Source organism: Gymnogyps californianus, chromosome 1 (genome assembly GCF_018139145.2).
Source record: "Gymnogyps californianus isolate 813 chromosome 1, ASM1813914v2, whole genome shotgun sequence".
In the NCBI taxonomy this organism is placed as follows: Eukaryota; Metazoa; Chordata; class Aves; order Accipitriformes; family Cathartidae; genus Gymnogyps; species Gymnogyps californianus.
Window position 1 is genome coordinate 183,897,784 of NC_059471.1, and position 13,119 is coordinate 183,910,902.

General features: G+C 41.7%; 1 protein-coding gene across 1 annotated transcript; it reads right to left on the reverse strand.

The window, feature by feature from the left end:
- Positions 1-6,858: 6,858 nt before the first annotated feature.
- ATP23 (ATP23 metallopeptidase and ATP synthase assembly factor homolog) lies at positions 6,859-12,960 on the reverse strand. The gene is made up of 6 exons (XM_050907067.1): positions 12,768-12,960; positions 12,023-12,068; positions 11,838-11,919; positions 11,413-11,550; positions 8,410-8,493; positions 6,859-7,435 (listed from the first exon to the last, which is right to left on the reverse strand). Exons 1-6 carry the CDS (start codon positions 12,958-12,960, stop codon positions 7,232-7,234), a joined length of 747 nt encoding a protein of 248 aa, XP_050763024.1. The 3' UTR covers positions 6,859-7,231.
- Positions 12,961-13,119: the final 159 nt, after the last annotated feature.

Below are 13,119 nucleotides of genomic sequence, written 5' to 3' on the forward strand. Positions count from 1 at the left end.
GGAGGAAGTTGAGGAGGAAAGAGGGACGAGTGTAATGTGTTCATTGAGAAGAAACTCCCAAACAAGGAGAAAACAGCAGGATGAAAATGGAGATGCAGGAAAACCATCCAACTGTGAAGCATTTTGGGGAGAGGTAGGCTGCTCCACTTTGCACTGGGAAGGAGGGAAGGGAACTAACCAAAGTTACTGGGTACCAAAGGCTTCCTGCTCCCTCTGCAGCCATAACTCTGCCCAGCTTGTCACCCCGCCCTGCCTTGTTTACAGCCCTTTCCCCAGCTGATGCGTGTGAGTGGGGAGCACGGGTGTAAATCCAACATGTGCTTCAATATTTTTTACTTAGCATTCAGTAGAGCAGGAGCTGACGCCAAGATCTCTCTTCATATAATGGTTCCTTACCCACCAGCGCAGAGAGTCCTTTGTGCATGCCTTTCTTCTCCTCCTTTTTCTTCTTTCCATCTTCTTTTCAAGGAAAGTGAGAGTAATGGTTTCACTCTCTCCCAAGCTCTGAATGAATTTCTCATGTCCCATTAAAGAACTACAACAAAAAAAACCCTATTGAATAAAAAGATGATGTAAATCTTTGTTTTCTAGTTTTCTTTTTGATCAGGCTTAATGGCACGCTAGAGGAGCAATGCTTATTAGTGAATTTGGGTGGAGTTCTGGCGGATAATAACCTCTTGGTGCTGAACTCTTCAGTTCTAGCAAAAGGTAAGACTCCCTGCACATGCCCGGAAAACTTCTGAACTTTTCATTATATCAGAGTTGGATTTTTCTGCTTACTGATGATTTTTGTTGTTTTCACTTATAATTGCTACTGTTCTCTAAAACAGTTTTGAAAAACTACAATCAACACATGAAGGCTCCTGTGGTAACTGGCACACATCCATGCAACTGAGAGCTAGGTACTACAAACTTTAAAAATACTTCTGCCAAGGAACTATTCAGTGAGGTATGTCATGGCTAGCACTTCTTCCCTAGGAAAAAAAACCCAAACACCTGAAGACTCTTTATTAAATTACTCTCCTTTGTAAAATTATATTCTCTTTATTAAATTACTCTCCTTTGTAAAATTATATCTCTTTACTATTCGGACAATGATGCTCTTTTTTTCCTTCTTTTTGGTTTTGCCAAAACTTCAAAATCTTTCAGATATAAGAGACAAAATGAAAATGTAGTGGAAATTCAGGCATGAGGAATAAGGAATTGAGCTAATGTAATTTGCATGATTCTGATTATTGATGATGGGTCTTTATAGCTTGACGTTTTGGTCTGCCTCATGCACACCAGCATTTATCTAACTGCCCCTGCAAACACAGTCACACTCCAAAACAGCACAGATGGCAAAAATATTTCCATATATGTTTTGAGGTGGTATTCTAAGGGAAGCAAATCTTCTGCAGAAGCAGAATAAAGCAATTGAAATATGTTTAATTTTTAACCTATTTTAACATTAGTTATGCAAATTTGATTAAAACAGAGATTTAAACCAAAACTGAACTACACACTGAGCAACAGCTGTGTATGGTCTGCAGGTGGCTTTCCACAGCAGCACGCTGTTCCATGGTCCTTCAGCTCCCTCTGCTGCTTAATCAAGTCCCATATTTTTCATATTTGCAATGAGCTTTTACTCATTTTTTTTAACCTCTGTTTTGATGAGAAAAAATGATGCAGATTAAAATTGCACCTAAAGCAATGAAATGATTGCTTGAATTGATAAACAGTGTGTGCAAAATTTCATTTAATTATTGTCCCTCCTTTTCTCAGGGAATAACAAGAAGCCCATCAGACTCTTCTAATTGCTTTCTGGTGACTTGTGCATATATTCTGCCATTACAATTTGACTTGGTGTAACTGAAATATACCTGTTGCTTAAACTGACATTTCCTGGTTATGTAATTTTATTTCATATTGATCTTTTTTTTTTTTTAATAATTATGTCTTTATATAGCTCAACGTACTCTTTATTACCAACGTCCCTTGCAGATACCTCTGGAATACTTTCTTTCCTAGATTTTGATGGTGTTCATCTAGCAAAAATGCTAAAGAAAAGAAGAAGCAGCCTGTATGCTTGCATATTCTTTCCATTTCTAAGTAGACTTGACAAAGCTTATCCCAGATAGCAGACAACTGTATCTATTCAAACAATGTGTTGGTCAAAATGCAGTATAAATGCAAACCACACAAACACACACACACATTCATTAATGTAGAACTTTGGTTAATAAGGTATAATGAAGGGAAGGAATTATCTGCCAGAATATGTGTGAGAAGTATTATAAAAAACTCAGGATCATACATCATGCTCACTAAAACGGGGATTTGAAAAGCAGTAAAGGTTAAGGGAATATTAACACACAAGATTATGCTGTTCCAAGGCATCTCTGATCCTCAGGGGATTTTAGAAAACCCAGAAGGTCTACCTAGATTACATCAAAGACGGGAAGCTTAGAATTCAATGTGTAATTTTCTCCATAGGTATGTAGGATATTATATCCATTTTTTTCTGTTCGGATATTCAGCCATGCGATTTTGTCAGTCACTGATGGAATTACCCCAAGAAAATAAGATTATGGAATCTCCATTTGAAATTCTGCAAAACTATTGAAAGCACAGGTTTGAGGAATCTTGGCCAAGCCATTACTTCCTCCAAGACAACTACGATGACTTTCTGAGGGATCTGCATTAATGCTTAGCCCCAGAAGCAATGGTACCTGTGGGTATGAATTATGCTACACCTGGGAATAAATGCAACCCACGCATAGTCCAACATGAATAGAACAACTCAGACAAGTCAGGCTTGATCAGATCTCTCAGGTACTGCTTGGATGCATTGCTCTGTCCTTTGTGAGGACAGTGCTTACATTTGAATCTTTTCAAAGTGTTTGCTGCTGTTCAGGAAATGATGACACACTGCTGGCTCTGCTCAGGGGATAGGGGAAGCAGCTGTCTTTGCTATCGCCTTCTTCACGCAGCTTGTTCCTGAGTGACATTTTAGGAGCAGGCCTATTGGGCTGGAGACTAATTACATGAATGAATTCTTCTCAGGAGGAAATTACAGAATGATGGTCAGATCCAAAAGGTTGTAGGCATGTGAAATAAATAGGTGGATTGCAGGAGCCCAAAGCTGCAGTCAAACGAGCCCCCTCAGAGGCTGCCTAATTCTGGAGGTACTTGGGAGGACCTTCCCCTTCCAGCCTTAGCGCCTGTCAGGCACTTGAAATTTGTGCATGTCCTGACCTTCCCTTACCTGAGCAGTTCGGTGCCTCACTCCTGCTCAAGTCTCACCAGGGAGTCTGCTGCCCCACCACAGCCAAATCTCGCAGCTATGTATTGCCTGAAAAAGCATCATACACTGACAGTCCTCTTGTCACAAAATATATAGGGACACAGAACAGGAGAAGGCAACACTGATCATCATACCCAGTCCTCCACCACCAGAGACAACCAGAACATGAGCAACAATTCAGGGCACAAAGGACTCAAGTCATAAAAGCTTTCCCATTGCTGACAAATGTTAGACCTACAGTAAAAAGGCCAACATCCCAGCTGGGATGTGCCACGGTTGGGAAAGAGAAAGCATTCGAGGTCACGGCAATGAGCTTCATCCCTGCAACAGAAAGACCATCATTTAACATGAAACTCTGCGGCGATGCAGATGGCTGCTTCTTCCAGGTCTGCCTTTCTCACTGACCACTCTGTCCCGCTATGGTCTCAGGAAGCCTAACTCCCTACTAACACCTCTGTGTGCAGGGTAGCTCGTACTGCACAGGCATAATTGCCTACTTCAGATCTCATTTCCGAGGACCAGACTCACCCAGCCTTGCCACTGTCACAGCTCAGCTCAGCACTGGACTTGTCACGCAGGACTCTTCGTTCAGAGGCTGCAAACACAAAGCTGTGCACTAGGGCCTGAACAGCACAAAATAGCGTCCAGCCGCTCAACAAAAATACCAGTCATCCCTATCAAATTCATCAAGGAAAATTTCCTTCCTGATCCCAAATTTGGTGATTAGTTTAACCTTGAGCATGTGAGTAAAGTACACCAAGGTGGTACTATAAGGGTTTAAGTTCTCAAATCCATCAGCTTGTCCTAACTCAACCTTACTCGGCCTATCATTGCGGCCTCCACAGTGCTGCCAGGGAGGGCAGTGAAGAACTGGAAACCAAAGTTACACATCTTTGAGGGTGGAGAGGATGAAAGAGGTAGAATAGCCCTTTCCTTTACAAACGTTGCCAATGACCAGGAGAAATCCTGAAATACAGGATTACTACAACAGAAATAAAATGCAAATAAATGTGAACACACAACAATCTAGTTTCAGTTCATCCTTTTTGGAATACTAAAGCACTTAACACTTCTCATTCTGGGATCAACCTTTTCCCTAAACTTTTCCTCCTCAGTATAAACAATGCCTATTCCTTGTTCTCTTATTTAGAATACCTTTACTCTTCAGATGCTTATATACCATCTTCTAATTTCCTATGTAAATTAAACATGACCATTTTATAACTGTTCAACCTTGTACCATGACTTAAATTCCCTCTCCCAATATACTTATGGAGTCACCACTTCCACCCTTATCCAGTTTTTCTTGCTTTCTTTCCAATCCTTGTTGAGAAAGAGAACTGAAGAAAGCAAAATGCACAGCGCCAAGGAAAGCAAGAGCGGAACAACAAAACTGTGGTCCTGTGATAGGGACATTCTTTTGGGAGTGGGTGAGTGATGAACCTGGGCTGCAGGGCCTGGGTGTCCAGGTCTCCCAGGGCTGTTTTTGCATTTTACAATAAACAGAGAACAAATAAAATGCCTGTACATATGCAGCTATTCTTCCAAGTGATTAAGCCTGAACTCTGGGTTCAAACTGCAAATTTGCATGGTGACCTTACATGCTGTCTAAGCCCATCCAGGTAGCAGGTGGCATTCTACTGCTATTTCCAGATAGTTTTAACTCAACAAGTAGCAGAGCAGAGAGGTTTTTTGCCTGACTGAATTCCATGTGAACAAAACATGATTGGCAGATTCTTGTGCTTAGCACCCAAGTTCCAGGTACTTGACCTATCATTACACCTACAGCAGTAAATTAACATGCCTGGAACAGCTTTCTGACACTTGAGGTAAGCGAACAGAACAATTCATATTGATATTTTCAAACTTTTCAAATCTCCAGAGTGTATGTATGCAAACTATCTAGCTGAGATGTTCCCAAGTCCATGTTGATTCTTCAGCCATGTCTGGTACACGCGTAAGTGTAAGGCCAGACACTAGTGGTGTGCCCCAGGTATTGGTATCAGGGCCAACGCTGTTTAACCTCTTCATTAACAACCTGGAAGATAGGAGTAGTGCAACTTCTGAAAGTTTACAGACATCACAACACTGAGGGGAGTGGTTGATACACCAGAGGTTTGTGCTGCCATTCAGAGAGACCTCAACATGGCAGAAAAGGCCCTGGCAGTCCTGGTGGACACCAACTTGTATGCAAGCAACACAGCCTTGCAGCAAAAAAGGCCAACAGCCTCCTGATCGGCATTAGGAAGAGTGTTGCCAGCAGGCTGAGGGAGGTGATTTTCCACTCTGCTCAGCACTGGTGAGACATCTGGAGTGCTGGGTCCAGTTCTGGGCTTCCCAGTACAAGAGAGACATGGACATAGCAGATTGAGTCCAGCGAACTGCCATGAAGATGATAAACGGATCGGAACATCTGACCTACAAAGGGAGACCAAGAGCTGGGACTCTTCAGCGTGGAGAAGAGAAAGTTCAGGGACGATCTTATCAATGTGCATAAATACCTGATGGGGCAAGGGTGGAAGCAGAGAAGACTGAGCCAGATACTTCTCAGTGGTGCCCAGGGAAAGGACAAGAGGAAATTGGCACAAAGTGAAATACAGGAAACTCCTTTTTCACACTAGGAGGAAAAAACCCAAACAACCTCCAAGGGCGATCAAACACTGGAGCAGATTATCCTTAGAGGCTGTAGAGTCTCTGTCCTTGGAAATATTCAAAACTCAACTAGACACACTCCTCAGCAACATGCTTTAGTTGACCCTGCTCTGTGCAGTGTGATTGAAACAGTAGTGTCTCCAGAGATCCCTTCCAACCTCAGCAATTCTATGCTTCTGCAGTTGTGAACAACTTTACGCAGGAAAACTGACACCACCACCACTACTCCTCAGACCTTGACACCCTATGAAGTTGAAAGCCTGTCTAAAATGTTTTGCACTTGATATGAAACAGTAACAATCATGGCACCATTTCATCTCTGGTGGAACGAAGACCACTTGAGTCTGGATCCGTTAACTGTTACAGCAGCTATGCCTACAACCCTTTGACTGCGGACTCACATCTCCATTACGTCAGTGAACTGTACCTGTGGTTGAATCGCACATTTAATTTCAAGAAAGAGAAGAAAACGTGGTTCTCTTGCATCCACGAAAATTATTATACCACCTTATATTTGGAAATAGCGGAGGAATGAGACAGCTTCCCTAAGACTTAGGATGAAGCTAGCAGCTTCTTGCTTTCCTCAGATAGACTTACCCACCTAGCAAGTATAGGAAGACGACCATAAGCTACACCAACATTCTGAGCAAAGCTCAACCTGGTAGACAGGCTCTCACCAATGCTTTTCCAGCTTGTAGGTTTTATCTGGTAAGCAGATTTGTCAGTCAAATTCCTAAAAAGCCAAAGGGTTTTATGTATCTGTAAAGTTAACATTAGATGAGCTGGAATTCCAAGAATTTCAGGAGGTGCTCAAAAACAAATCTGGCAGTTTATTAAATTTTGGGTTTAGCCATAGTTATTAAATCTAGACCCAAGAGCTGTAGTTCAGGTGCCCATCTTTTAAAATGGAGTGATGAAGATCATCAAATTTATCACTGTGTATCAAAGATGGTGGAAATGTAAAGATTTTATGAAAAGATTTATTCAGCAACAACAAAACTTTTAGAAACCAAGTCCTAGTCAGACTGAGCAGAATTAAACGTGCAGATCGTTATTTGACAAGTCATTTGGTGTATTAAATTATCTTGCTGGAATAACAGGTGAGGAAACACGTTTTTGTCTTGTTCATTTACTTTGTTTACTTCCATGGAAGTCGGCTCCTGGAAAAAGTTTACAAAATTAATTGATACATTTGATAGAATTGCCCTTTCCACCAGCACTGTGTGTATAGACTGTAACTCCAGATGTTGCAGAACAATCAGATAGTAACATAATTTTCCATGGTTTTTTCCTTCACAAGTTAGCATTATAGCGATCTCTGTTCTGAAAGTCTCTATAAGCACGTTTTGCATCTGTTTTACTGTGCGGGATTCTTCCAAAAGGTTCCAGATCATTGAAGCAGGCATCAAAAACTTCATCCACAGCTTTTTCTGCCGTTTCTTTGCTAACTTTTCTAACAGCCAGAATGGAACGAATTGCTCTGTCTCGCACACAAGTCTAAAGTGGGAATTAGATAAAGAAAAATCTGTCATTATTAGTACAATTTTTTTCCAGATTTTGTCAAGTATTAACTCCTACTACATACGCAATAATTTTGTATCACAGAAGAGTCAAACAATACCCGTAATAAGCATTAAAGTACATTTTTGTTCCATCCTGTGTTAACTGTGTTTTAGTTTTCCACGTGCAAATAAACTGTCAGATAAGTAAAAGACATTCCTTAGAAGAGGAATTAAAATACAATTTGCATTTGTTGCAGGTATCAACTATTTGTACAACTTGATTTGGACACAAGAGAAAATATGTCAGAAAGAAACAGACATAAATATCAGTTAGTACTTTTCCAATTGAAATGCTATAAAACATAAAGGAATGACTACTCTACTGGCCTTCATTTCGATACCTCTCTTTATGGTAACTTTTGCTTACACAGTTTGTCTACTAAAAGATAAAAAAAAAATGATGTAAACATCCCCAGCTACAAGCTAACTGCCTTCTAACATGAGCAACTACTTGGGACTCAACCCGTAGTCTTCATTACTATTAAAAAAAAATTAATTCCTATAAGACTTAACACACGTGGTTTTTTAGAACCCTTGTCATTCTCCTTCCTCCAGTTTTCAAAGACTTTTTAGAGTTTTACCCACTTATAGTGGGTAAGGTATTCCCACTACATTTCCTGCAAACCCTGTTGTTTGTTTGGTTCTTATTAACCATCCATTGTCAGTGGTAATGCTCTATGATATGACTAAGTATTCAGGAATTTCACTCCCAACAAAAATAACACAGTGGAAAAAAAATTTACCATGAATCGTTAAAGGTTATTAAAGGTTAATTAAGAGAAAGTAGCAAGTCCACGGCATCTACTTCTTTCTCTGATGTTTTCAGCTACGAAAGTGTGGAAAGCTGAGATCAAGTAGATAAAGATGGCTCATAACAAATCAGTAGACTTTAACATCTACAGTCTTTACCTGATGGTGTCCTTTTAATCCAAATTTAAATCTGGCTATTTCATTCATCAGTGTACAGTCTCCACTGAGATTAGCAGCTCGAATCTATTATGGAAAAAAAGCACCACACAATCAGAGAAACACCTGGAAATACAAAGTCAAAAAAGCTGTAACAAATTTTTTTTCTTCAATATCTTTCTGGTGACTGCTGGTAGAGAATATTCCCAGGGCCACTTCTACTTATTAAGTACATATTACCCTTTATATCCACCCTCTCAGCCTCAATGAACTGCAAAGTATTACTATAGAACCTGTAAGTTTCTCCAGGGACCAAGTCTCACATATTCCCAAAGCTTAAATGAATGAGCAGAAGAGATCATATTGTGTGTGTATATATATAAATATATACATGAACTGCTAAAAGAACATGGAAAGTAATATTCTCGCCAGTCTAGATCAGAAGCTGCTACGAGAGTCAGGAAGAAAGGCAGGTACCTTTCAAAGACTACAGCTGCAATACCCAGAAGAGCAGTAACCCACCTGCTTTAGGAAAAGCCACATTTAAATGAGTATGTATGTTTTAGCTTGTTAACTGTCTTGTCCTGTGCATTGTAATTTCTTTTGTCTGCCAACGGTTCCACACCCTACCCTCTCAGTTAGGAAACATAATTATAGGAAATCTAGTTTTAGTGAAGTACCAGAGTGAGAATAAATGCATGGAAAATATGAAATGTAAGAAAAAAACTGTAAACACCATATAATAAAATAAGCATCAAAAGACCTGAAGCAAAATAATCTCAACAAGAGCGAGAACAAGCACAATCTTGTTTTATGTATCTTCTCTAATTTTATGTTTGAGGCTTACACGCTTTATTCTGCACAGTGTAAACGCTTAGACACAAAAAAAAGTAGATGATACTTAGTAATTCTTTATTATTGCGTTGGGTTTATGTGGCAAGATGTTGGCAGCAGGGGGCTGCCGGGATGGCTTCTGTGAGATGAGACAAGGGGCTGCCCCCATGCCGGACAGAGCCAGTTTCAGCTGGCTCTAAAATGGACCTGCCGCTGGTCAAAGCTGAGCCCATCAGCGATGCCGGTGGCACCTCTGCGATGACATATTTAAGAAAGGATAAAAAACCACTATGTGGTAGCTGTCAGACAGAGGAGTGAGAAAAACGCAAGAGAAACAGCCCCACAGACACCAAGATCAGTGAAGAAGGAGGGGAGGAGGTGCTCCAGGCGCCAGAGCAGAGTCCCCTGCAGCCCATGGAGAAGACTATGGTGATGCAGGTTGTCTCCCTGCAGCCTATGAAGGAACACAGTGGAGCAGATATCCACACTGCAGTGCAAGGAGGACCCCACGCCAGAGCAGATGGACATGCCCTGAAGGAAGCTGCAGCCCACAGAGAGCCCACGCAGGAGCAGGTTTTCTGGCAGGAACTGTGGCCTGTGGGGGACCGACGCTGGAGCAGTCCAGTGGAAAGGACCCAAGCTGGAGCAGGTCTTGAAGAACAGCAGCCCATGGGAAAGACCCACGCTGGAGCAGTTCATGAAGGACAGTATCCCGTGGGAGGGACCTCACACTGGAGCAGGGGAACAGCACAAGGAGGAAGGAGCAGCAGAGACAAAATGTTATGAACTGATTGCAGCCCCCATTCCCCTGTGCCACTTGTCGGGGGCAGGGGGAAGGAGATAGAAGAGTCAGGAATGAAGGAGCAAAGTTAAGTGTGGGAAGAAGGGGAGGTGGGGGGGATTTCTCAGTGTCCTACTCTGTCATTAATTGGCAATAAATTAAATTAATCTTCCCATGTCGAGTGTATTTTGCCCATGACGGTAACTGGTGAGTGACCTCCATGTCCTTATCTTGATCCATGACCTTTTTAATCTTATTTTTCTCACCTGTCCTACTGAGGAGGGGAGTAGAATGGCTTGGTGGGCACCTGGCAGCCAGCCAAGGTCAACCCCCCCCACAATTATATAGAATGGCTTTACTGACACCACAAAAGGTTACTTCATTAAGTTTCACCTATAAAAAGATAAAGCGTGACTACGACTCTCTTCCACAGCAAATATGAATTTAATTAATGAATTAATTTTTATGAAATTTGATTTGTTCTGTACCAAACTCATCGGTTTGCTTCTCTCACATACTATTTATAGATGAAACCTGTGCACATCTTAAGTCTGGAATCAAATATGTTCTCATTAAAAAAAACCAACCAACCCCACAACAACAAAAAAAACCAAACCCCAAAACAGAGCCACTATAACATTTTCATATCATTTTATGTATTTTTTTAAAAGTTAAAAAGCCATCTAATTCACACAGTCACAAAAATATACTTTCATAATATTAATCATAAGGGTAAGTTTTTCTGTGGTCAAATGATATGGATTACATGAGAAACCAACTAAAAGCATGTGAATACACACAAGTCTTGTACACAAGAGGAATCCTTACTAGTCTATGCTCAGTTTAATTTCACCTCCTAATGCATCATTTTTTAAGGCCTTTCAAGCAACAAATTCCTATGTCCTCTGAAATGGACATGGAGTCATAACTAAAGTGTACAATTAGCAACACCACAATTAATTAAAAAATGTATATTATAGGAAAAGACAAGTTTGCTGTTAACCAAAAAAATCTTAACAAAAATAAGTTACTGTGGTAACTACCCAACATACCAAGATTTGCAGGGGAGAAAAACAACCGTATAAACATTTGATTAATGTGTGAATGTGTTTTCATCTCTAACTACTCTCATGTGTTAATAACCACTTCTTGTTATGGTTATACTCACAGTGATCACATTCTACTTAATATGACACTGACTTAATAATATTTCTGAAAACTAAATATTTGGTTTTTGAATGAAACTATTTAGGTTGACAGAAAGGACAAAATGTATTAACAGAATTAAACCAAATGAAGTCTGTGTAACAGTATGCCTATTTAAACACGAAGCATCCCTAATAACCAGCAGTAATTAATATAATGACAACATTAGAAGCATTTTAACTTACCTCTGAACATGCTAAGTGTTTGACATTATTAAACCAGTCAACATGTGCACGGCAGTGATCAAAAGCATGAATCAATTCATGTGTGACCACCCGATTCATATGGGATTGCTGGCGAATGTTGTTCTGACACAGAACAATCTGTAGAAGAAAAGATATAGGCAGACTTTTCACCAAGTTTCAGTATCTCCCTTACTTGTCAGAGACCCAGCACACATCACCTACAGGATTTTGACTCTTTAGATCAGTGTTTTTCAACATTAACAGCCTCATCATTCTGTGGTGTACTAGTTCCGATACCATAGAACATCCTTCATTTATTTTGTTTTCGCAAGTAACTCAGATATCAGCATTAGTAGATTTAATCCTAGTAACAAAACACTAAAAAAATTGTAGTCTTTTGAAAGAGGACAATGCCCAGTGCCTACCTGAGACGTGGCAGAATCAAAACCTCCACTGACACAGCCATCACAGTTTTCACAAGAAAAGTGCCGGTCATTGAAGACAGTGCTGAAAGGCCCAGACAAAGTTACAGGGAAGAAATTGAAAAAAAACAGTAATTCCATATAATAGTGATGTTACTACACAAAACAAGATGAATTAGTTTACATACCAACCAGATCGCTTCATAGCCTCAAGAAGAAGTTGAGCATATGGATCTAGAAAAACATTGCTGCAATCAATTTCTCTAGACAAAAGTTTTTAAAGTCATCTATAATCAAAATATAAAGACAGTCAGGGAAAAAAAAAAGGAAAAGCACTACACACGCAAATTCAAACTTTGCAGTATTTAACCCTAATGCAATGCAACTGGCATCTGTTACGGCTCAGGCTATGTAAAGTGATATAGAATCGTGATATATACAAAGCTATTCAGGAATCAAGTCACTTCTAACGTTATTTTATTAGTAGTAGACATAGAGCGGGCTATAGTGACCATTGTTTTCAATAACATTCACAGACAGCATTACATACTGAAAAGGGCACAAACAAACCAGAAATCAACAAATCCCCTCAAGTTTTCAAGAGAAAGAAGTAGAGAAGGACCTCCTGATAGGAAAAAAACACACAGCCACTTTTGAAATTGTATTTTCTTTGTGTTAAGCAAAATCACCGCGTTCATCAAGCAGCAGCCCCATCCGCGAACTGCTCGGGCCCCGTCCAGCCGCCCCGGGGGGGGCACAGCGGAAGGAGAGCAGCTCCCGCCCCGAGCCCCTGCCGCCCAAGGTCACCACCGTAAGCCGCGGCAGACCGCACCAGCGGGGGACACGGACGTCCCCGGTTCCACCCGGGGCGCCCTTCGCTGCGCCAGGGCCTGGGCCGGGCCCGGGCCCGCCGGGGTACGGCGAAGCGCTTACTCGTGTCCAGGGTCATCCTCAGCATCAGCTGGCACCTGTTGTGGAAGGTGAAGAAGCTGCGGACCAGGAAGCTCTGCGGCTTCTTGTTCCGGTCGGGGAAGAGCCGGTAGCCGAAGTCGTCATCCTCCTCCTCCTCCTCGCCCCCCCGCTTCTCCTCGGCCGCCGGCGGCGAGGCAGCCTCCCCCTGCTCCATGGCCGACCCCTGCCCCTCCCCACGCCCGCTGGCCACCGTCCCCGGCGGCGGGGCAAAGGGGAAGGGGCACGGCAGCGCCAATCGCCGGGCCAGCTCCCCGCCACGTGAGGCGGAGGGGGCGTGGCCAGGCAGCGCGGAGGGCCGCGGACCGCGGGCCGT

Coding starts and splice junctions, on each gene's coding strand:
- ATP23 (XM_050907067.1), bottom strand. CDS start 12,960: ATGGAGCAGGGGGAGGCTGCCTCGCCGCCGGCGGCCGAGGAGAAGCGG. Junction 11,920..12,022: donor GCTATGAAGCGATCTGGTTG/GTATGTAAACTA, acceptor TGGGCCTTTCAG/CACTGTCTTCAATGACCGGC. Junction 7,436..8,409: donor GATTAAAAGGACACCATCAG/GTAAAGACTGTA, acceptor TTCCCACTTTAG/ACTTGTGTGCGAGACAGAGC.